At 43.8% G+C, this 26,200-nt stretch overlaps 1 protein-coding gene across 5 annotated transcripts in view; it reads right to left on the reverse strand.

The window, feature by feature from the left end:
• Positions 1-19,848, reverse strand: part of actn1 (actinin, alpha 1) — a 164,157-nt gene extending 144,309 nt beyond the window's left edge. For 3 of the 5 annotated variants that reach the window (XM_067991304.1, XM_067991301.1, XM_067991302.1), the window contains exon 1: positions 19,590-19,847. In XM_067991304.1, coding sequence (XP_067847405.1) covers positions 19,590-19,700 — 111 coding nt within the window. In that variant the 5' untranslated portion in view covers positions 19,701-19,847. Of the gene's footprint in view, positions 1-19,589 lie in introns of all 5 variants that reach the window. The other 2 variants (XM_067991303.1, XM_067991300.1) reach the window with 2 other exon arrangements.
• Between the last annotated feature and the right edge of the window lie 6,352 nt (positions 19,849-26,200).

Here is a 26,200-nt window from a genome sequence, read left to right on the forward strand (position 1 = left end):
GTGGTTAAAAAGGCATACAGGATACTTGCCTTTATTAGCCAAGGCATAGAATATAAGAGCTGGGAGGTTATGCTAGAACTGTATAAAACATTAGTTAGGCCACAGCTTGAGTACTGTGTACAGTTCTGGTCACCACATTACAGCAAAGATGTGATTGTACTGGAGAGGATACAGAGGAGATTTACGAGGATGTTGCCAGGGCTGGAGAATTTTAGCTATGAGAAAAGATTGGATAGGCTGGGGTTGTTTTCTTTGGAACAAAGGAGGCTGAGGGGAGATTTAATTGAGGTATATAAAATTATAACGGGACTAGATAGATTGGATAGGGAGGAACTATTTCCCTTAGCAGAGAGGTCAGTGACCAGGGGGTAGAGATTTAAAGTAATTGGTAGAAGTATTAGAGGGGAGCTGAGGAGAACTTTTTTTACCCAGAGGGTGGTGGGGGTCTGGAACTCACTGCCCGAAAGGGTGGTAGAGGCAGAAAACCTCATCTCATTTAAAAAGTACTTGGATGGGCACTTGAAGTGCCGTAACCCACAGGGATATGGACTAAATGCTGGAAAGTGGGATTAAGCTGGATAGCTTTTCGCGGCCGGACGGACACGATGGGTTGAATGGCCTCCTTCTGTGCCGTAACTGTCATATAAATACTGCGGCTACAAGAGCAGGTCAGAGACTGGGTATTCTGCGGCGAGTGACTCACCTCCTGACTCCCCAAAGCCTTTCCACCATCTGCAAGGCACAAGTCAGGAGTGTGATGGAATACTCTCCACTTGCTTGGATGAGTGCAGCTCCAACAACACTCAAGAAGCTCGACACCATCCAAGATAAAGCAGCTCGCTTGATTGGCACCCCATCCACCACCCTAAACATTCACTCCCTTCACCATCGACGCACCGTGGCTGTAGTGTGTACCATCCACAGGATGCACTGCAGCAACTCTCCAAGGCTTCTTCGATAGCACCTCCCAAACCCACGACCTCTACCACCGAGAAGGACAAGAGCAGCAGGCACATGGGAACAACACCACCTGCACGTTCCCCTCCAAGTCACACACCATCCCAACTTGGAAATACATCGCCGTTCCTTCATCGTCGCTGGGTCAAAATCCTGGAACTCCCTTCCTAACAGCACTGTGGGAGAACAGTCACCACACGGACTGCAGCGGTTCAAGGAGGCGGCTCACCACCACCTTCTCAAGGGCAATTAGGGATGGGCAATAAATGCCGGTCTTGCCAGCGACGCCCACATCCCATGAATGAATTAAAAAAAACTTTCTATGATTCTGTGATACATGGATTGTTTGAACAAGCTAAATAAAAACTCACTGTTAACTGTTCTTAGTAGTTAGTAATGCAAACAAGCTTCATCCTGGCCTGAACCGGCCTTGAAATACTGTAGACATTATAGGGCAGTCTTTGGGAACAAAATGTTGCAATGGAGAGGGGAGGGGGGGGGGGGGGGGAGGGGGAGAGGGAAAGAGAATGGGCAAAAAGGCTGCTAAAACAAAAAATGGGCATTTTATATGGTTCTTCTGATAATGATAGAGGTATTAAGTAATGTTTCATGTCAGAAATGGTGATGCTCTAATGCGTACAAAGAACGATGGAGGTAAAGGAACAAAAACCTACAAGTTACTGTACATTGACTTTTTTTTTAAAAATAGAAATTTTGTTAATAAACAGATCCATCAGCATCCGTAGTGAGAATCGACAGCTTAACATTTCAGGGTAAAATTTTCATCAGAATGGAGTACATCTGAAACATTAACCTATCTTTTCTCTTTCAGATTTGGCTGACTGCTGTGTATTTCTAACATTTTCCAATCTCAGAAGAACAGTTTTCTTAGAAGGGAGGAAGGGACACTATTGGATTGTTCAGCTTCCATGTCCCGCAACAAAAATACACACACGTAAACATCCCTAGTCTGCTGGTTAGTCTCAAGTCAATATAGAACTATGGTCAGCACCATTTAGTAGATTGTTAAGAATCTGTCCAATTGGCTGAATGCGGGCACTAATGAGTGGCAAGAGACCACATTCTCAGAATGAGCTCCACTTCCACAGCTCAGTTACATAATTAAATTCTGCCCACTAATAATGAATGCTTCAGCAGATTTCATACTTAAATAGTTCTTTAACCTGCTTGCGAGTCTCCAATTCCAACACCACACATGCTGACCATAATAAACTATTTCCCTAAACATAACTGTGTAGGAGAACAGTAGCAAAGATGGAATAACTTCAGGAATTCACTGCACTCATATTTATATAAAGCCTTTCAGATAATGAATTATCCCATGGTACCTTACAGGGGAGTAGCTGACACCGAGCGGGAAGCAAGTAAAGTTAGGGAAGGTGGTCGAAAGCGAGGTTGAGGAGGCAGGTTTTGAGGAGGCAGGTTTTGAGAAGGCTTTTGAAGGATAGTGGCAATGTGAAAAAAGAAAACAGGGAAAGTGTGCCTGAGTGAAGTGCACCAGGACTGAAGGCTGTTACCAGTGGTGGGCAAGGTAGGAACATATATTAGACCAGCATCAGAAAAGCAGAGCGTGCCCTTGGTATGTATGGCTGTGAAAGACTGCAGAAGTAGGGTGCAGAAGAGACTGAGACAGAAGATATATACTGCTCTGATCTGATGCCTATAAGGGGGAGGGCATAAGGAAGGGCATCAGAAGGGGATGGAAAAACAGAGAGACATGAAGCTGAGGAGAAAGATTTTGAAATCAATGTGTGGAGAACAAGGAACCATTGAAGGTCAGTGAGGGCAGGGGCAATGAGTCTGCAGGACTTGGTGTGGGATTGGATATAAGTTATGGAGTCCTGGATCAGCTGAAGTGCGTTTAGGGTGAAGCTGGGGAGGCCAGCAAGGAGAGTATTGGAAATATGAAGGGAAATTTTCCAGTGGGTGATCCTTTGGTGAAAGCACTTTGAGCCCTCACACCAAAAGATCATCTACCAGAAATTTCCTCTATACAGCCTTGAGGTGACAGACACCATGGATCTTTAGTGACCCCATACCTCAAGCAGTGCCATTCATAACTGCAAGGGTTTGAAATTTCCTCTCTTTTTAACCTAAAAGGTGCACGCGCGTGGATAAAGCAGATTAGGGCTGCTCACTGCTCCAACATAACTAACTGTCTTAGTGCAATTATTTTAGGTGTTGTTCAGCTAACTCATTAGATGAAATCCCATATGGAGATGAGGTGTTTAGTGACTGAGACAGAGGAAACACACTGTCCTGGTCTGGTGTCCATAGAAAGAGCATATGAGAGAGAGAGAGAGAGAGAGAAAAAATGGGGAAGAGAGCCATATGCAAGGGGAATCAATGTGGAAAATAAATGTTAAATTCTGAGAATTTCCATATTGATTTAAATTATAAAAACTATTTAGGTTCATAAAAGACAACTGTGGCACTTAGAGTGTGAGAAGTTAGAACTCACTCACATTGTATCGTGGAAGTCTGAATGAATAAAGAAATTTCAGGCTCCATTTCTGGGATATTCCTGCATTCAAATGAAACCACTGGGTCAGCTTCCATCTGTATATCATTGACACCCCTCTATCTCCAGTATCTCTCGACTCCTCTACCGCCCCTGTGCTGTCAGACTGTAACATCTAATCTTAAGTGAGCTGTAACTTTCTCCACCTAAACATTGGAAAGACTGAAGTCATCGTCTTCAGACCCCACTGCACTGACTCAGTCTCAGACTAAAATATGATGTTTCACAACCTCACTGTCCCATTCAGCCCTAAGCTGAGCATCCAACCCAATATCCACTCTACCATGAAGACCACCTAATTCCATCTCCGCATCTGCCCGCCTCCCTTCCTACCTCAGCCCATCTGCTGCTGAAACCAAGATTCCTGCTTTATCACCTCCAGACTCAATAACTCCAATGCTCCCTTAGCCAGTATCCCATCCTCCACCCTTCATAAATGTCATTACATCCAAAACTCTGCTGCCTGTATCCTGACCTACACCAAGTCACACTTGATTGTCATACCTGTCCTCGCTGGCCTACGTAGGCTCCTACTTCCCCAACATCTCAGATTTAAAATTCTCATCCTTGTATTTAAATCCCTTCCCTATCTGTAACCTTCTCTATTGCTGCAATCTGCTCCACAAACTCTCTTTCCTCGGATTTCCCCCTCTTGTGCATTCCCCCCTCCCTTCACCCCACTATTGGCAGCCATGTCATCAGCTGCCTAGGTCCCAATCTCTGGAATTCCATGTCTAAACCCGTCCACCTCTCTCTCCCCCCTTTAAGGCCCTCCTTAAAACCCACCTCTTTCACCAAGCTTTTGGTCACCCTCATAATCTCTCCTTCATTTTGCCGTCTGTTTTCCTTATGTGAAGTACTTTGAGATGTTTCTCCACATTAAAGTCGTGATATAAATGTAACTTGTAATTGTTCTTTAAACAGTTTTAACCCCCCCTCCCGTTAGTGAAATACAGCAGAGGCTTTCAATACACACTTGTCCACCAAACTATAATGAGAATTTATTTTTTTTAAAGTTTAATATAAAAAGGAAATTTTTTTTAAAAACAACACATGAAGCAAAAATAAAAACAAGAGAGTCCAGGAGATGAGACGAATGAACTATTCTCATGCTGACATGCTCAGAAAATCAGCAGGAAATTCCCAGCACAGCTCTGTATGAAGATGTTCTGGTACAATAAGCAGAGGTGTTTAAACCACACACATACGTGGTTCTTCCGGTACCAGTTTATTTCTCGTATAACTACTCAGACCTGCACTGTAATCATCGTAAACCACAAGTTCAAACCCTACTTGCTCTCCAGGGGTTTGGTTTTTCAACCGTTGAAATGATCATGTGTGGTTACTGACATGAGGTTTAACAGTCAAAAGCCTATGGCTCAAAGGAAGCATCTAAAATGAAACCTTACTTAACTACAAACATTTTAAATATGAGATTGTTTTCATAAACTCCAAACCTCTGCAGTTCAGATCTTGCATTAAACAATAACCATCTCAATCTTTTGCCTTCATCCCTCCCAGTTGTACCATTCAGGTTAACCTCATTCAAGATGATTCATCCATACCAATCTGCAGTTTTCCACTCTTTGAGCAAGTCAATATTTCTCCCACAGCTTCAATACCACTCTGCTCTCTTCCCCAGCCCCATGAATTATTCTTTCACTGTGCTTGATCCTCTTTTACCTGGCATCCCATTTTGCCCTCAGTCCCATTACAGTTCATGCCCACTTATGCACCAGAAGGGCTGACTGCACTAACAAAGAGGCCAAAAAACACACGTTTCACATATTTTAAAACTTGAAGTTAGACCACATTGAGGCACAAGACCTGCTCCCAAGCCTCTACTGCTCTTCGTTCAGAGTCTAGGAGCTCTGTTAGCATGACCACGGGTGACAGGTTCCTTGGTTCTTAACAGTTGAGATCATGAAGTTGTGGAAACAAAGAATCCAGTCCGAACACTGCACGACATCTGCCTTTTAAAAAAAATTCTCGTCACTGAGCTTCACCGTGTACCCCAGACAAATCTAGATACAGGTTGGTGGGGGTACACTAGGCTAAGTATTGGGAAGACCAAAGCCAATGTCTTTGTTCCCCGTTACAAACTCCGTTCCCTCGCCACCGACTCCATCCCTCTCCCTGACCACTGTCTGAGTCTGAACCAAATCCTCTCATCCTTGTTTTCAAATCCCTCTATGGTCTTGCCCCCTCCCTATCTCTGTAACCTCCTCCAGCCCTACAAACCTCCGAGATCTCTGCGCTCCTCCAATTCTTGCCTCTTGGGAAATCAAATGGACTCAACTTAGTACCATCTCTAAGTGCACAGACACAATCAGTAATTGATCAGGTGGTTAGGACATTGATTGCAAACTTGCATCCCACCACTAACTGGCTCCACCTCATTGCAAATTTGAATTTAAATATATCCACAATACTAGGAAGCTACTAAGTGTAGCTGGAGCAGAGCAAAGCTATGACCTTGTCCCGACTCAACTGGTCACTGTCGGGAAGTATTTTAAATAGGCACATTCGGATGTCAATTAAAGTCTGACGGCTGTTGCTGGGGAGTTTGTCTCTAGAGGGAGGCCAGATTAGCACCTCACAACATGACGGGCAAGTTAAAATCTTAAACCTTCTACTTGCCGTACTATGGCTGGGACTCCCTCTGTGTGCAATTCCTGCCCACTGCAATCCTGGTGCAGCAAGGATCTTAACTTCAATTTTAAAATAGTTCTCTTGATCCAGAGGAATTATATTTAAGTTACGAGCACACAAACAACAATATTTCTATATGGATTTATTGGTAACCAGTAGTAGTTCCTACACTTTTATTGAACTTTTCTGGCTGTGAAGAGACCAGGTGAACAGTTGTACAATTCATCTGGTCCCCAGTACCTCTTCCAAGTGGCCAATCACATGCAAGGCCTAGACGGTCACTGCAGTGCTCAACCCTGATGTTGATGCGCTTTCAGAAAGAGTCACTGGGTCGCAATGAGGAGCGGGAATCCTTGTTGGTTTCTCCCCTGCATAGCCCAAGGATGCTGGTGCCAGACTGTGTTAACCCTAGTGCCACACCGGCAGAAAGCAGCTAACTCAGACCAGGCAATGAACTGGAGACCTTCAAGGTGTGTATCATGCAGCACTGCCCGCTCTCTCCCCACAGCCCTATATTTTACCCTGCTTCAAATTTTTAATATATATTACAAGAGAGAAATGAGACGGCCTCACAGAACCCAGTTTGAGAACCTATATTCTATAGTGATAAAGATGAATGGCTCATCGAACCAAAAATAATGCATCCAGGTGTTCAAAAAAAATGACGTGTCCTTAACATAAATCTCACGCATGTTTCCATTAAAAGCAAATATTATTGTTCAGAGGCCAAAGATGAATGAGCAAAACAGAAATGAAATCCATCCATTTATACAATGAGTATAAATAGCACTCCAGTGACAAAGTTGTTTTCATTTACACACATGGGTACACCTGGCATCCATTCAAAGAGATAGGCCACATTGAATGAAGAGCTGTAGATCCTTAGCATAGAAGCCCTCTGAAACAGTAATGGTGGACTCAAGGCATTCCTTCATTCTCACCAAAGACTGTTACAGCTCATTCGCACCTGTAGCGCTCGAGCTTTGGGACTCCGTCTCGTTGAAGAGCTGCAATAGTTGCCTATGATACGCTAGATCCAGTGTGATTAAAAAGGAGAACCACTCATTTCATCAAATGTGTGAAAGTCATCTTACTAGTGTACTGAAGTTTATCAATGGCAGAATATGCAAAATAAATTACTAAATTGTCCAGCCACTAGAGCATCTCAGTAGAACCACAATGCCATGGGAGAATAGGGCTCTAAGCTTACAGGCCACCCAGATCCCTCATTATTTTCACTACAATGTAAACAGTAGTTGAGGTGGAGTGCAATGTTCCATTAACTGTTATGCACAGAAAATGTCAGCAGGAAAGGGAGAATGCAGCAAAAATTTACTTTTGTGAAAAAAATGAAGATTATGGACAGTCCCTTAACCAATTATATATTTTAATCCTGTCAGCCTCTATTGATTTTCCCTCCACTCCAGCTCTGCACCTCTCCTTTCCTGAAGACGCCATCAATTGCTGGGGTACAGTAACAAGCACCGAGCATCCTTCGGTACCTCACCAACTAGCCATTATTCTTGTGCGAACCTAGATAATAAGTTTAAACAAGCTTTTGACTATGGGGGCGGGAGGGGGGTAAAGCCATCAAAACTGACCCAGGCTTGGTCTCAAACGGACATCCACATGAGCATGTTTTTTTTAAGCTGGAGTCACTGGATAGCAATTAGGAGTAGCAACCCTGGGTGACTTTTTCCCTTATTGCCTATTCTAGGCCATTTTGTTCTGCAGTGGGTTTTTTTTCAAGCAGATCCTTGCTCAACAATTTCTGTTAATATATAAAAGAGTTGTTATATTATCAATTGCTTTCAATTTAAGTATCTGTGTCTTATGACATATCGCGTCCGTCTGTGTTGGAGATATGGGGGGGGGGGGGGGGGGGAAGATCCTTTCATCTCTAGTTTCATTTGAGACTTAACATTTGTTTAAGATAACTAACACTGTTCTGTGATGTTTAGCTCATTGCTTTGTGTGTGTTCCATGCTGGCTAGTTCCCTGCACGTAGGCAAAGTACACTGCTCGGTGTCTCATGTCTTGAGAGGGTGGTTAGAATGTAGAATTCTCTGCCACAAACTGAAGCAGAAGCCATAAATTCTTTTTAAAAGGCAATTAGTTGCTCGATGCAGAAGAATATTGAAAGGACATGGGAAGCAAGCCGGAGAGTGGGATTAGGTGATTCATGTGGAGAAAATGACCGTAACAGACTTGATAGCCCCGATATTTAAGGGAAGGTCGGGAGGGAGCGAGGGCGCCCGTCAGCGGCCGGGAAATCTGGAAATGCCTGGGACGCGAAGGTCCTGCTGAATTTAATGGCAGGATGTCATTATCATTTTTTTTTACTCCGTTTCCCACCTGGCAGCCGGCCAGACTGAGATGCTAGCCATCTGCCAGGTGGGAAAGCCAGTGGCAGAAGGATGCAGCCGGAGACCGTTGGAGACTGACCCCGGCAACTGGGAATCACCATGGGATTTGGGGGGGGGGGGGGGGGGGGGGGAAGAAAAGAGAAGAGAAGAGGAGTTGGACCAGCAATCGGGAGGGAGGGGGACTGGGAGAGGTCACAGGGATGATTGGGGGGGGGGGGGGGGGGGAGGGGGGGGAAAAAGAGTCAGACCGGCAATCAGGAATGAGGGAGAACCAAGAACATTCCCCCCAATGTGTCTAACATTCTATGATTCGATGAGCTTCCAATTCAACCCAGGACTTGCAATAAAATTACCAAACGCAATTTCTTTAAACAATCAAATACCCTAACAAATAGACATTGCTTTTACTTGTCCCTCAGGCTATCTGCTTACCTTTACCCAAGTATGCTACAGGAAATTCAACCCTCTGTGGATGAACAGGTAAGTTGTGACGAGAGTGCCTACAAATACGGAGCAAATAGGCTGCAATCACCTCACTGTCCACAAAGCAGCCAGAGAAATTTTAAAATTAAAAGTGGCAGATGAGAAAGACAAAAAGAAACAGAAGGAGCTCCTTTATCACAGTGGCAATGCACAATGAAGCTTAATGCGTCCAATTTTTTTTTTACGAAGCAAGTTGTTATGATCTGTAAGGGTGCTGGTAACTTTCAAAAGTGTATTGGATAAACTTGAAAAGGAAAATTTTGCAGGGCTTTGGGGAAAGAGCAGGGGAGTGGGACTGATTGAATTCAAAGAGCACAATGGGCCGAATGGCTTCCTTCTGTGCTGTAAGAGCCTATGATTCTATGAAATCCATATTACAGCTCCAAATTTACCACTGGGGATTTAAAAAAAGAATGACTGAAGAAAAACCCCAGATGCAACAAGATAATATGCTCCATACAGCATTTGAAGAGAGAAGTCAGAGCAGAGCACTGCACATCACCCACACTGGACTTTAAACAGTGGAAAATTGAAGATATAATTCAAAGTTCAACACTGTTAGAGCTTTACTGCAGCAAGAGCAGAAATAAAGCACTTGCAATAACTGGACTGAGAAATATATCATTATGAAGACTCAAAGCTTTTAACATTTGCTCATGGGAAGTTATAAGCCTTGTGCAGTATTTTCCACATGCTCAAATTAAATTTTGTTCACTTCTAACTATATCATTTAACTGTTGGTGTACTTCTTCCAAGCATCATTCTTTTAAGCGGACTCCTGACACAAATAGATAACTGGCACCATCCCTATCTTATGCCATGTTTCAAACAACCTATGGTTTCCCCGATAGTTCTGTGGGTGAATGCAGCTTGTAGTAATGAGCACACAGATCAGGAAGGTCCTATTCCTTATTTGGTACTCAATTATCAGATCTCAGATGAACAGAAGCAGCTTCAATTGGTTTGGGTTCAGAAGGATCAAACTAACTTCATTTCCCTCCGCACATTCCCAAAATGACAGCATGGAAACTCTGCAAACAAGTCATCGCTGAACCGAGCTCTTATCTTGCCACCGAGTAACAAGGGAATTACCCTTAAGCTGAGTTGATCTGAGTTCTGGTTGAACAGAACCAAGCTAGTTCTGAGAGATGGTTTGCTCCTCTTTCACTGCAGCAGGCCTGATATTACTGTACTGGAATTCTCCTGATAATTTTATGCTTATGAATCCACAGCCTGCATTTGCAAAGAATCTACACATTTCTGCTTTACAAACCACTTTTCATGTAACAGGTTTATCATTTATCCCCTGTGACAGCAGTAGTTACATTGATAGAAGTCTGTAACCAACAATAAATAAGAGAACACTTCAACTGAAGAATTGCTGGCTAATTTTCAGTAAATTTACACCTGCTTAAAATTTCCCTTTGGCATCTATAGCAGTGGAATGAGACAAATAAACAGCAGCAACACAACCAGGGGCACCCTGCATCTTTAACAGCCACCACATTCAAGCTTGTCCATGTTTCAAACACTGCCTTAAGAGAAACCTATGGTTTCCCCGATAGTTCTGTGGGTGAGTGCAGCTTGTAGTAATGAGCACACAGATCAGGAAGGTCCTATTCCTTATTTGATGCTCAATTATCAGATCTCAGGCATGGTGGAGATGAAGGAGGGGGCACACTGCAGGTGGCTGTGACCATGGGCTTTGGAGAGTTAAGGTGAGGGGAGGCAGTCATGTATTCATTACTCTCTCAGAGTTCAAGGACTGATCATGCATTGACACAATCTTCATAATGACACGTGTAAAACTGTTATAATTATGTTTTGCATTTCACTGTGTAATACAAATGGTCAAAAAAAACACAATCCACATCCATTCAAACTGGGTTGAAATGAATAAAGGCCCAAATTCCTAGCTAAATAATCTGAATGGGTTATTTCGGGTTAATTTACCAACTTCTGAATTTTGGCTTTATAAGTCCCAATACAGACAGGCAAATAAATATGCCTCTAGGTATGTGTGTCACTATTGTGAATATCATTGCTTTCCTACTGCAATAGCCTATGGAAAATGTGCACTGAGAAAAGTACTTTTTATCCCCCCTCTACCTGAAGGCCTACTGATCAACAACTGCAGCTCTCCAACATCTCTCCAGTTCTTCATGTGGGAGCCTGGTTAGTGTCAGTTGCCTATTCAACTATGAAAGGCCATCAGGCCAGAGTCTGATACTGTTCTCACCCGATACTCAGATCCATGCACTTCTAACAGGATGGTGAAAACTCTGGTGATTTCTCCTCCCCCGACGTACCTATCCCTCCCGTAAGCACAACCTCAACTATGACCAACTAACTAAGCATAGACTGGGAATCAAACATGGGACTTTCTGGTGTATAGAGCTTAGTGCAAACCCAGGTGCAGCCTTTACCCACTAGACCATAATGAATTCAAAAAAACAAAGCACTTTTTGCCACTTTTATTACTATGTAGAATGAGGGCTCATCCAATTTCCACTGGTAATTGTGCGCCTGTACTCAGTCAAAACTTATCACTTCAAGCAAGCAGTTGTCTATATTCAGCCCCAAACAGCATCATGATTCAACTTATGGCAGCGCACCAGGGGTGGGGGGGGGGGCACAACTGGCCAGAGTCAAAGGAATGGAGAGTTCGGGGTTGTGGGGGGGGTTTGTAGCACTGGAGAAAATTATAGGAGATAGGGAGGGGCAAGGCCACGGAGGGATTAAAACAAAGAATTTAAAATTTGAGGCACTGGGGGACTGGGAGCCAATGGAGGACAGGGGTAATGGGCAGAGGACAGAGTCTGGAGGTGATAAAGGGATGGAGGGGGTTTTCAGCAACAGATGGGCTGAGGCAGGGGAGGAGGTGGATGATACTATGGAGCTTTGTGATGGAGAAGATATGGTGTTGGAAACTCAGCTCAGGGTTGAGCAGGATACCAAGGTTGTGAACAGCCTTGTTCAGCCTGACAGAGTGGCTGAGAAAGGGGATGGAGTGGGTGGTGAGGGCGAAGACAATAGCTTCAGTTTTCTCAATGTTGAGCTGGAGGATTTTCAGCTCAGGCAAGGCCAGACACACACTCCCAACAAAAGTGGGGGGGGGGGGGGGCGGGGAGGTAGGAGAAGGGGAAAAATAGAGAAGATAGGAATGGATAAAATGCCCATTTTCTATTTACACACAAGGAAAGAAAAATTCAGTGTCTTACATTACAAAAGCACAAAATAAATCAATCACCTGTAACAAGTCAATATTGTAATCTTGGGAATGCTAACAGAGCATTTTATACTCTCAGCTGAAGTACAAAGTTGCTACAATGTTTCTAGTAACTTCTTTGAACACCATGACAAATGTTTCTTCAGGAAAGGCCTCCCACGAGTGGGCCGAAAACACAGTTACATAGAATGTGCAGCACAGAAACAGGTCTATGCCAGCGTTTATGCTCCACATGAGCCTCCTTCCACCCTACTTCATCTAACCCCATCAACGTATCCTTCTATTCCTTTCTCCCTCATGTGTTTATCTAGCTTCCTCTTAAATGCATCGATGCTAATTGCCTCAACTGCTCCTGTGAAAGCGAGTTCCACATTCTAACCACTCTCTGGATAAAGAAGTTTCTCCTCAATTCCCTATTGGATTTATTCGTGACTATCTTATATTTATAGTTCTGGTCTCCCTCGCAAGTGGAAACATCTTCTCTACATCTACCGTATCAAACCCTTGCATAATCTTAAAGACCTCTATCAGGTCACCCCTCAGTCTTCTCTTTTCTGGAGAAAAGAGCCCCAGCCTGTTCAATCTTTCCTGATACCAGAACTGAGAGGTTATGCCTATCATCCCAGCAAATCTTCTTTGCAATTTCTCCAATGCCTCTATATCCTTTTTATAATATGGAGACCAGAATTGTTCACAGTACTCCAAGTGTGGTCTAACCACAAGTTTAACATAACTTCTGCTTTTCAATTCTATCCCTCTAGAAATGAACCCCAGCGCTTAGTTTGCTTTTTTACTGCCTTATTAGCCTGCGTCACTACTTTTACTGATTTTTGTACATGAATGGTTAATTACCCGGCAATACTCAACACTTCAAAAGGACACTAATTTTTCAATACAATGATTGCTCCTTCAGTGAATCTCCCAGTTCAGATGCTCCGCCATTCAATAAGATCATGGCTGATGATCTACCTCAACTCCACTTTCCCACCCTATCCCCATATCCCTCGATTCCCTTGGTGTCCAAAAATCTATCGATCTCAGTCTTGAATGTACTCAACAACCGAGCATCCACAGCCCCCAGGGGTAGAAAATTCACAAAGATTCACAACCCTCAGTGAAGAATTTTTTTCTCATCTCGGTCCTAAATTACCACTCCCTTATCTCGAGACTATGACTCCTAATTCTAGACTCTCCAGCCAGGGGAAACAGCATCTCAGCATCTACCCTGTCAAGCCCTCTAAGAATTCTATACATTTCAATGAGATCACCTCTCTCTTCTAAACTCCAGAGAGTATAGGCCCACTCTACTCAATCTCTCCTCATAAGACAACCCTCTCATCCCAGGAATCAATCCAGTGAACCTTTGTTGTACCCCCTCTAAGGCAAGTATATCCTTCCTTAGGCAAGGGGACCAAAACTGTACACAGTACACCAGGTGTGATTTCACCAGAGCCCCATATAATTGCAGCAAGACCTCCCTTATTCTTATACTCCAACCCTCTTGCAATAAAGGCTAACATACCATTTGCCTTCCTAATTGCTTGCTGTACCTGCATGTTATCTTTCTGTGGTTCTTGGCAATTTCTGTGATGCTTGATGTGAAAATTGTGTTAAGATTTGGGCTTGCTGAGCAAAGTCCAAGACAAACCGTGCACTCTGCTATCGGTTGCTAACTTTCTCCATTCAAATTAGGTTACTCAAAGGATTAAAGGAGAGATCCAAGGATTCATCTGCACAGTTTGTCATAGTAGAAGGAAACAAAACTTGCAGTTATATTGCACCTTTAAACTCCAGAGGACATCCCAAATGCTTCACAGCTAGTGACTTACTTTTGGAATGTAGGCATTGTTGTTATGTAGACAAACGCAGCAATTAATATGTACACAGCAAGATCCCACAAACAACTATGAGATAAATGACTGGTTAGTCTGTTTTTTGGTGGTGTTGCTTCAGGGATAAATCTTGGCCAGGGCACTGGGAGAACTCCCCAGCTCTTCTTTGTATAACGCCATGGGATTTATTACATCTACAGGCAGATGGGGCCCAGGTTTAACATCTCATTCAAAAGGCAGCACCTCTCACAATGGAGCACTCTGTCAGTACTGCGCTCAAGTGGAATGATATCTAGGCACCCGTACAGTGCATCTCTGTATGTGCAGGTTTAGGATTTTCAATATTAATGGCTCAGAGATAAAGACTCCAGCTTGGGAGTGATGCAGACCAGGAAGTTGCAGGTTTGATACCTAGTCTTACAGGTTACCAGGTGAGGACAGGATTGGGTTCAGCTGTGATGTTCTCCATTGTCCAACAGACATTCGCCATCACAGCTGACACATGAATAACTACTAGGGCAAAGTACCAGAGGGACACCAGCACCTGTGGAACCATACCCTCGTGTCAACACCTTCGGGAAAGGTTGGGAGAAAATTAGTTCTAAATTGTCAAAGTTTGTTTGTCTCACAGAGCAAGAAATCTCACTGATGGTACAATACCATCCAAACATGCAGTTGTGTCCTCTATAAACCGTTGCTCAAGTCTTCAGTGCTTTGAATATCTTATCTCTAGGCTGCTGAAGCATTTACTTATCAACAGGAAATCTTACATTTTAAAGATTAATGTTCCATTTTAAAACCTCTTCCATATTTTTGCCTATAGTTAATAAATGCTACCTGTTTTCACATTCTCAACATCTGCTGGCATTTCAAGGGTAACAGTGTCCATCCAGTCAGCTGTTATTCCCCAAAATCTACAAGTAGCCATTGTCTACCAGGTGTCAGTGGTGGTACAGTATGTTTGAGGTGGAACATGTAAAAAATTGAATAATGCAATACAAAACTTCCTACATGGTTCAGTAGGTTAATGCACTGTCTGATATGGTACTAAACTGTGCAGGCTAGGAAGGCCCCAGGTTTGATCCCCAATCCCCTAAGTTAGCCAATCTCAGAGGGGACGCTGCAATTGGGCTCAATGTCACTGGGTTGGTGGGGAAGAAGAGAAACAAACGGAAATTAGCTAGGGTTCTTGTTCCTGATCATTATCTAGAAAGTGCTGAGTGGATATCAGATTAGGACACATCAGTCTTGCCTGTCTGTCCCCGCTCGAATAACCTAAAAAATAGTCACTGTCCATGCTTACACATGAAGACTGGCCACGGGTGAAATACAGAATGCTGCTGGCATTTGCTGAACCACATCTCAGCATGAGTCACAACACTCTGGAGGGAGAAAGGAGGAAAAATGGAAGGAAAAAAGTCTGATGGTGCAAGGGCAGAGGAGGAAGAGTTCCAACATTAACCCTGTTGGTGTTCCCGGATCAAAATCCCCATCATTTTACTTGTTGACTTCACTATGTAGATAGTGCAAGTTTCATTTGACCTGACGCACTCGTGAAAGTATCTAAAACTTTGAACTGGTATGTTATTGATGACCTGAAAGTTGATGCCAGTCAAAGAGATCACAGCAGAGTGACAACGGCCAGCACTCTGACAACCCTTTGAAACACTGCAGTGATCTTCCATTGACAAAAGCACCAAAACTAAAAGTTACACAGCAGTGCTGTTGCTAGCACACAGTGTTTCCAAGCACAGATTTACAACTCACATTATAATAAACAAATTACACATTCAACTGGATGATGCTTTCAGAGCTCTGGGATACTGCTGCTTTTAACCTTTTGATAACTGTAAGCAGCTCCAAGCCAACGATTTTTAAAAAATAAGACTGGATGAAAGTTTCACAGTCCCTTATGTTACTGTAATTGAGTGGCTCACTCAATTGAAGCCACATAGTTGGGGGAGGGAAGGCAGCATTAGTGAGTTAGAACCTGCACAATTCTGAATAGGGAGGGAAAAAACATCGAGGTGTAGGAACAATTAGCTTGTCCAGATTTGTGTGTGTAACCAAAATATTAATTCAAAATTAATCTTTTATTAAATGGACATTTTTTCCTTTACAATATAACATTTTTAAAAACGCAAGCAGCTGATCCTGTGGTGCATTAAGTATAGTGCCTAGGCCCAACTCCAAAGCTCTGGGTGGGTGTGGCAGGATGAAAGAGAGGCCTCAGTGACTTGTTAGATGAAAGATTCTCCAAGACACATACCACTGCCGAAGTCTCACCTCTTCATTCCTTAACTTAACATACACAGGTAATACATCCCACGATTCACTGTACCAGCGAGAAAATATCTAACATGCGCAGCGGCAGAAACTGCTTACAAAACAGAATGTTTTCAAATCGAAGGAGGATAGGTCTTTTACTCATTCTGTGCTCAAGGGTTGAGTAACCTTTCAGATGAACAATAACTGGATAAACAAAAAAGTTCTTCCAGCTCAGTTTTAACCCCAATATAATAGAGAAACTTAACATCAGCTGTATAGGTGCACAGAAAGTGGTTTGCTAATATAGACTCAAATCTTCAATAACCAGCAACTGAAATTAGCTGGTTTCTCCCGCTTAATATAAAAACACACACACACACACAATACAAAGTTGTTACATTATTGATCATGCTGTGTATTCCTTCTGGATTGTTACATTCCTGATGTATTGTGTTTTTGTAAACTAATAAAGCTATATGTTTCGAAACTTCAATAAAAGTGTTAGCATTTTACATTTGGTGTGGGGGGAAAGGGGAGTCCTTACTGTGGAGGAATATAAAATGATAGAGGAACTGAAGAAAAAGGAGAAGAAACAAGAATTGTAAAAACATAATAAATGTCTTCTGTGATGCAGAGACATTTTTTGTACACCATCCCAGCCTTTATGGTTTGCAAAGAACAGATCTTTATTTAAAAAAAAACTTTTCAGTCCTGGAAGTTAGTTTTTAAAAATCCCATGAGGAACCCTGTATCCATACCGGGGCAGGGGGGGGGGGGTTTCATATGTTTTTTCATTATGTAGATGACGGATCAAAGTACAGCACTAATAAGCCAAGTAGCCCATAACTCAACAAAAATTCCCAAGCCAATCAGTTACCAAAATCACAAGTGGCAAACATTATATTGAGCTGGGATAACCTTTGAGCAGAAAAGTGGGAATCACAAAACCACCCATCACCCCAAACATGCTAAATTCAGTGGTTTAATTTGTGAAAACAACACATGATTTTCTGATCAATGTAATGAAGCTTCAGTCTTAAAAGCAGTACTACTGGGCTGTGACATAAATGAGGAAGAACAAACCAACATAGCAGGCCTGTATCCTCTAACTAGTTAGATAGCTGGATCTGATATTCAAAATTATAAGAGACATGTTCCCTTCTCACTTCTGCTTCCCCTCCCACCTCCTTAGAAAAAAAAAGTTTCTGACCAACTTCGCTTAATGACTCAAAAGAGGAAGGAATGGAAAAAAGTAAAACCTTTCCTGTAGGACCCTGTCAGACTAAACCCAGCACAAACTCTATATACACTGTCTGATTCCTACAGCACTGTTTAGCTTATTTTTATGCTCCGTCTCCTAAACATTTCAAACTGAAGGATCTACAAACATTTTCTTAAGTAGTTAAGCTCCTTTCTTCAAACATTTCAGTCCATTCCTTAGGCCTGATAAACAAGAAGGAAGTAGATTAAGAGAAAAGCCACAGTCACCTTCACTCTGTAACAATGACAAGAGAATTTACAATGGTCACACACTAATCTGAAGGCAAAAACTACAACAATGTCACTTCTTTGGTATGTCAAAGAAATCCAGATATTTAAAATGATATATACCCAATACAGTGAAATGACCTAATGCAAAAAACCTCTGGCCAAGACAAATCAAACACTTGCACATAAAGAATGACTGTTACCATTTTTGGACATGACTGTACAGTACTAACCCAACCCTCATCCTTCCCAAACTCTTACCGGCTCTAAAATATTTTCCAACATTGTCTGAAAATCATCAAAACGTTTCATGGCATCTAAATCTCCCTTTTTAAAAATAACAGTTCACTGGCTTAGATCGGGATAAAGAAACTGTGGTCAGTGTTTGGGAAAAGGCTTAGAGAAATATAAAGCACGGTATGTAACAATAGGATCCAGGCAGTTAAATCGAAAGATTAACTGCTTCCTATTAACCAGCTTTCCCACTGACAGCTTGTTCATTCTGTCCAGTTTTCAATACCACTTACAGAAAGGTGGGGGGGGGGGGGGGAAAGAGAATTAGTTATGAGAGAATTCAAATAAATAACAATGGTACCTCGCACACACGGTCTCAGTCCTTTAAAAGAATCCCCTTAGCCATAGCACAAGGTATGATTTGGAGATTAACCTCTACTTGGTGTCTGCCTCATGTCTGACATTGAAACAGGTCGGGGTGGTGTGGAGGTCTCACCCAGCCCCAGTAATATCAGGTGAGATAAGAGAGAGCGACAGCTTCGGCCTTCACTATTACAAACTGCTGAGTATAGCAAACCCTGCCATTTCAGTGGGTGACAAGATCTAATGAACACTCGCTCACTGTGATTAAACCACATCGCTCGATTCAAAATTCCGCTTTAAAAAAAAGGAGAATGCTTAGCCCGAGGGTTTGTAATACCGAGACTGAACTCATTCAGCTCGTTTTAAACTATTTCGTTCTAATTATATTCGTATTTAAATGACGAGCTGAGCACCTGGAAGGTCTGAGCTTTATCCTACAGTATTCTGAAAGCTGGTGCACCGAGAAAACGTGAGGGAGGGAGGGAGGGAGGGGGGGAGGGGGGGAGGGGGGAATCGGGCGACAGAGGTGCTAAACATGGAGACTCTACCTGCGCAACGCCAGGACTACACCCAGGTCAGGCTCGTGTCATCCGTGTGTGCGCGTCCCTGGTTTGGTCAGGGGAAGGATTTCTCCTGCGTTAAAAGTTTTATCTTTTTCTCTCTCTTCGGGATTACAGGACCAATCCACGGTTCTAACTGTTCTCAAACCTGGATAGACACTGGACGCTGCATTGCTGAACGGTGGAGACACATCCAGCGACCATCTGTTGCATTCTTAACTTCAGCACTCCAGATCACCAGAACCCATTTACAAACCAGGAACGTGGCTCAATCTCGACTCTTCTCGATGCAAAATTTACAAACAATACAAAAACCCCAAATTTATTTTGAACCGTTTTCTGAGGCACATCATAACGAACAATCCAGAGCTTTCACAATCACTGTCTGCACTTTTCCCGTAAAACGGAATTAATTTCTAAAAGGGGGGTGTGCAAAAAGAACTTAATCTGCGCTTTTGCTAAATTATAATAATCCATCGGGTATCAGTCGATCAGTAAATGATTTCCATCTAACCGAACTGGAAAGCGAGCGAGGGAGATAATGCTTTGATCCTCTAGGTGGGTAGAGCCGACTGCTCCAAAATAAAAGCACCCACACAACCCACTGCTACTTGCCTTTCTCTGCTGTTTTTCCCAGGCTGGGTCTAACAGAAGATCTCTGTCCCAGTCGTCCTCTGGCTGCATGTAGTCTTCGGTCTGCGAGTGGTTGGAATCGTAACGATCCATGGTTTTTTTTTCCTTTCCCTCTCTCTCTCTCTCTCTCGCGTGTTGCTACAACCCCGGTTACAAGGTAACACAGACAGGGCAAACCCAACAGCGTTCCCCTCTCTGCAGCTCTCTGCTCCACACACACAGGCGCCCAGCGCCGCACCTCAGGCGCGGAAATCCTGCCCCCTCCAGCGCCCATTGGATGCACCCAGCCGCCGGTACACGCTCCTATTGCTCCAGCGGCACATCAGTCAAGTCCACCGGTCTTCCGCCAGTGGATTGGGGAGGGCGGGAGGTTCTATCCATGTGACGGGCAATTTATCATCTGACTGTGCATGAGAAGTGGTGACGTTTGTACTTTTTAATCCTTTCAGCCCGACTCATTCAAGCTGACAGCAAGTTAGCAATGCAGCAAATATGCAATTGCTAAATTCTGAAATGTAATGTTCTGCAACCTGTTATTAGAGCTGAGGTTGGTTTAGGCGGCCGTCGGCTCCATAACACGGTGCTTTCACTGAATGTCAGCTCTCCCAGCGAAGGTGAGGACGGGTGTAAAGTGTGATCATTTTACCTCGATTAAAATGCAGCATTTTAATCGAGGTAAAAGACTAAGGATACGGAGTCACATTCCCAAAAATAAATCGGCAACATAATTTTGTATATTAGATATAGTTATGACTATATATAACTGTGGGAATCATTGTCATAAGCATAATATCTACGTAGGACTAGATAGATATAATATAAATATATATATATATAATATAATTTTTTTATATAAATATATATAAAGTTCCACGTTGGTACCATGATTATGACAATGATCCACCCCATCGGATCTATTAACATGATGTATGCATCAGATGTCACTTAGGTGATGCTGCTGACACCGGTGCAGCACCTCACAGAGGGAAGTTGCTGCATCGATTGAGTTCTGGCTCAGCAAAGCAAAAGCTGGACACTGAGATCCAGCCGGGAGGAAGTGAGGGGGTTCCAGTATAATGCTCAGATTTGTCATTTGACTGGAGTTGACGGTTCCATGCTCGTAATAAAAATGTAGAAGATGTTTTTTTTTAAAAACGCAAACATTCTTTGTAACAGGGATGAGCATACAATGAGGGAAAGGGGATTAGAGGGGTATGGGGTCGGGTGGGAAGAGGTGATGAGAGGAGGGGGTGTGGAGTAGAAACACCCGTATTGACCAGTTGGGCCGAATGACCTATTTCTGTGTTGTAGATTCTATATTATTCTATGTTTTAATATGTGAAATACACAGAATAGTCAGAGCCTGCACCGGATCCACTCAAAATGCTATTTGAAAGTAAATAAATGTTTATTATGTGACTTCCCGGAGCGAAAAGAAAGACGTGTAATGGACAAGTAACGGTCGCTAAAAGCATAATCCTCAACTTCTCTGACCTTTTATTTACAGATACGATGCTTCTTTAGGAGGGGGAGGGGGGGAAGAGGAGGGACAAAACTTCCCGTTTGTTCACAGTCCTTCACACCCCAACTTGTACCATGAACTCCCCTGAAAAGCACAGCTTACTTCGCGAAGGAACTAGTGTCGTGGGATCTCACGGTCCTGCTGCACAGTAAGCAGCTCCCCTCCCAGTAGGTTTTAATCCCGCTTTCCCTCCAGTGGCAGGGTCATCTCTAACCACCCCCGCACCCACTAATATTCACGTGTATATATGGAAAGCTGCCTTTGCGTTTCTGACTGAATTTCAGCGTGGGGTGGATGTATTTACATAATCAGATTTCTCCTTCCAAAATCAGAAATTCTTTTCGTCTGGAGTAAACATTCCGAATTGGATTCAAAATGTTCTCTCTCTAGCTGAGTTTGCTGTGGAGTCGAGCACTCGCATTCCACAGATTGCTGGCAAACTTCTCCCTTTCGATGGCATGAAAAGTTGAGTGAAAATATGCAGGGGCAGGATGAGGAGAGAGGATCGGACATTTCCTGAGGCGGAATTTTCTTTGCCATCTAAGGTAGTCTCTCGCTTCTTATCACACACACACACACACAAAATCCCGCCTCCGGAATACTAGGGTATAAGGCGCAGAAAACTCACTACCATATAAGGGAAAAGTTAAAAAGGGTTGGAGGTGACGTTAAGCAGCCCAAGGATTGAGACAGGACCCAGAGAGAGAGAGAGAGACTTTAATGCAGCCGACGGCCGCACTCACTGTACAGCGCAGGCTGATTCTAACCCCCACTTGATTGTATTTTATGGCCAGCTCTTAAACAGACAGGCTCCAACAACCACCGTCATTTTCAGCCGAGCAGTTCAGTTTTGTTTACAGTGCTCGTAAAAAGTTTCCAGTACAGTTACAGATCGTAAAGCTCGTCAGGACTGCACAGGCAATTTTATCCTTAAAGTGTAAATCCCATTTTTTTTCTTTTATGTTAATTGTGGCTCCCTCTCTGTGCTCAGTGGGTAAAATGCAGCACCCGGCACCACACTCGGTGGAAGAAAGCAGTGAAGTGATGTAAAAGTACAAAATGCAGGAAACACTCAGGCAGCATCTGTGGGGAGACAAACACAGAATCATAGAATGGTTACAGCACAGAAGGAGGCCATTCGGCCCAACGAGCCCGTGCTGGCTCTTTGTAAGAGCAATCCAGTTAGTCCCGTTCCCCCGCTTTTTCCGCGTAGCTCTGAAATTTTTTTTTCCTTCAAGCATTTATCCAATTCTTTTTTGAAAGCCACAATTGAACTGCTTCCATCACCCTTCCGGGCAGCGTATTCCAGATCATAACTACTCGCTGCGTAAAAAAGTTTTTCCTCACGTCGCCTTTCGTCCTTTTGCCAGTTACTTTAAATCTGTGAGCTCTGGTTCTCGACCCTTCTGCCAATGGGAACATTTCTCCTTATTTACTCTATCAAAACCCTTAATGATTTTGAACACTTCTATCAAATCTCTCAACCTTCTCTGCCCTAAGGAGAATAACCCCAGCTTCTCCAGTCTATCCACGTAACTGAAGTCTGTCATCCCTGGAACCATTCTAGTAAATCCTTTCTGCACCCTCTCTTCACTTCCTTCTTAGAGAGCGGTGCCCAGAATTGGACACAATACTCCAGCTGTGGCCAAGCCAGTGTTTTATAAAGGTTCAACATAACTTTCTTGCTTTTGTACTCTGTGCCTCTGTTTATAAAGCCCAGGATCCCATATGCTTTTTTAAACTGCTTTCTCAACCTGTCCTGCCATCTTCAAAGATTTGTACACATATATCCCCAGGTCTTTCTGTACCTGCACCCCTTTTAGAATTGTACCATTTAGTTTATATTGCCTCTCCTTGTTCTTCCTGCCAAAATGTATCACTTCACACTTCTCTTCATTAAATTTCATCTGCCACGTGTCCGCCTATTCCACCAGCCTGTCTATGTCCTCTTGAAGTCTATTACTATCCTCCTCACTGTTTACGACACTTCCAAGTTTTGTGTCATCTACAGATTTTGAAATTGTGCCCTGTACATCCAAGTCCAAGTCATTAATATATATCAAATAAAGCAGTGGTCCTAGTACCGACCCCTGGGGAACACCACTGTATACCCTTCTCCAGTCCGAAAAACAACCGTTCACCACTAGTCTCTGTTTCCTGTCACTTAGCCAATTTCGTATCCATACTGTCACTGCCCCATTAATTCGATGAGCTTCAATTTTGCTGACAAGCCTATTATGTCGCACTTTATCAAATGTCTTTTGAAAGTCCATATACACAACATCAACTTCCCTCTGTTACCTCATCAAAAAACTCAATCTAGTTAGTTAAACACGATTTGCTTTTAACAAATCCGTGCTGGCTTTCCTTTATTATTCCACACTTGTCCAAGCGACTATTAACTTTGTCCTGGATTATCATTTCTAAAAGCTTCCCCACCACCGAGATTAAACTGACTGGCCTGTAGTTGCTGGGTTTATCCTTATACCCTTTCTTGAACAAGGGTGTAACATTTGCAATTCTGCAGTCCTCTGGCACCACCTCCATATCTAAGGAGGATTGGAAGATTATGGCCAGTACCTCTGCAATTTCCACCCTTACTTCCCTCAGCAACCTAGGATGCACCCATCCGGACTGGATGACTTATCTACTTTAGGTACCACCAGCCTTTCTAGTACCTCCTCTTTATCAATTTTTAGCCCATCCAGTATCTCAACTACCTCTTCTTTTACTGTGACTTTGGCAGCATCTTCTTCCTTGGTAAAGACAGATGCAAAATACTAATTTAGTACCTCAGCCATCCCCTCTGCCTCCATGCATAGATCTCTTTTTTTGGACCCCAATTGGCCCCACCCTTCCTCTTACTATCCGTTTACTATTTATATGCTTATAGAAGACTTTTGGATTCCTTTTTATGTTGGCCGCCAGTCTATTCTCATACTCTTTCTTTGCCCTTCTTTATTTCCTTTTTCACTTCTCCTCTGTACTTTCTATATTCAGCCTTGTTCTCACTTGTATTAACAACCTGACATCTGTTATACGCCCCCTCTTTCTGCTTCATCTTACTCTTTCATCATTCAGGGAACTCTGGCTTTGATTGCCCTACCTTTCCCCCTCATGGGAATGTACCTAGCCTGTACCCGAACTATCTCCTCTTTAAAGGCTGCCCATTGTTCAATTACAGTATTGCCTGTCAACCTTTGATTCCAGTTTACCCGGGCCAGATCCGTTCTCAACCTACTGAAATTGGCCCTCCTCCAATTAAGTATTTTTACTCTAAATTGTTCCTTGTCCTTTTCCATAACTAATCTAAACTTTTTGATACTATGATCACTGTTCACTGACACTGGCTTGATTTGACCCACCTCAGTCCCCAGAACCAGATCCAGCTCTGCCTGTCAGCTGGAGGAGCTCTATTTAAAGGGGCAGTCCTCCACTGACTGATGCTGCAGAAAATAGGCAAAATTACAGCATGGAGCAGCCCAGGGGGAAGGCTGCTCCCAGGTTTAATGATGCCTCACTCCAGGTCCTACTGGATGGGGTGAGGAGGAGGGGGAGGACAGAGATCTTCTCCCCAGCGGATGAGAGGAAGTGGCCTGCCTCTGCCACCACGAAGGCCTGGTTCGAGGTGGCAAAGGAGGATACCTGCACCACCAACATATCGCGCACCTGCATGCAGTGCAGGAGGCGCTTCAATGACCCAAGTGAGTACACTTACTCATTCTCCTACACTCCGTCTGCCACATCACCGCCCCCACCCCACATCTTCTTCTGCACTGCCAACACTACTCTATCGCATCGCTCCTCACACCCACTCAAAGCTCATCCTCATCTTACCTGCACTTACTCACCTCGTCAGTACTCATCCCACCACTACCACTCAACCCAATCCTCATACAATCTCATGGCTCTCTCTCATACTCACCCTCTCATGCATCTCTTTCACAGTCAGCCTCACCCAACCTGCCACTACCTGTGCTACAGCCACAGGGCATGCATCACATATGTGTAGTAGGAAGCATAAGACAAACATGTCGCGAGCATGAAGGGGATGCACAAGGGTGTTTGAGGGTTTGTCATGGTTTTTACTTATATTTGATTTCTGATCAACTCACATCACATATTATATTGTCACCACTATTGCCACATCTTTGCAAATCTTATCTTGTTTGTGCAATAATGCCCTTTTCTTCAGGATCACCATGAAGACCCACAACTGATGCCACCCATTGTGTCACTGCAGAGTGGGTGTAGGTGTATTTGCAGGGCTCTTTTGTGCAGACGACTGAGAGACGCTGGTGATGTCCCCGGTGGCACCCTGGAAGGATGCGGAGGAGAAGTTGTTGAGGGTCAGTGGTGACTTTGACAGCGACAGGTAAGAAGATGGTGCTCGGGCCAGCCGGGAGCAGCTCGGCATGAAGGAGGCTGCAGATGTCCACGACTACATGTCGAGTGACTCTGAGCCTCCGTGTGCACTGCTGCTCAGAGAGGTCCAAGAAGCAGGTGGATGTGTCACAGCACTGTCGAGCTCCACGTGTCAGAGGTGGATGGCGTGGCCAGCGAGGCTGGTGATGCTGTTCGTCCACTGAGGAGGTCAAGACTGCAGCTATAGCAGCCCCCATCTGGAAGATGTACATTGAGGGGGTCCGCAAGGTAGGTAAATGTGTCTGCACACCGGAGTTGAGGTTGCAAGTTGGTGAATTTGATTGTCAGGAGGAGGGTGGTGGAGGCCAAACTTTGTCCAAAGTGACAGAGTGGCCTCCTGCAATGAGTGAGGTCTCCCCCCCCCCCCCACCGACCTGTCAAATGGACCTTTGCAGCTGCCACAGGCTGGTGGCTGCAACACGTCCATTTCAACTGGGAGTGTTTCCCCCAGTAGGGGAAACATCTCAGTTTAGAAGAAAATCTCACCCCTCCCAAAATATCCGAAAATCAGGTCTGCAAACTACCTGAACAATCTAATTAATTGCTTTAAGTGGGAACCCGCCGGCTTTAATTGCCAGTTGGAGTCCCGCATGCGGGGGCTGCGCGTGCATCTAAGCTCGTCACTGGGGAACCCGGAAGTGGGCGG

Source organism: Heptranchias perlo, chromosome 10, assembly GCF_035084215.1.
Source record: "Heptranchias perlo isolate sHepPer1 chromosome 10, sHepPer1.hap1, whole genome shotgun sequence".
NCBI lineage: Eukaryota > Metazoa > Chordata > Chondrichthyes > Hexanchiformes > Hexanchidae > Heptranchias > Heptranchias perlo.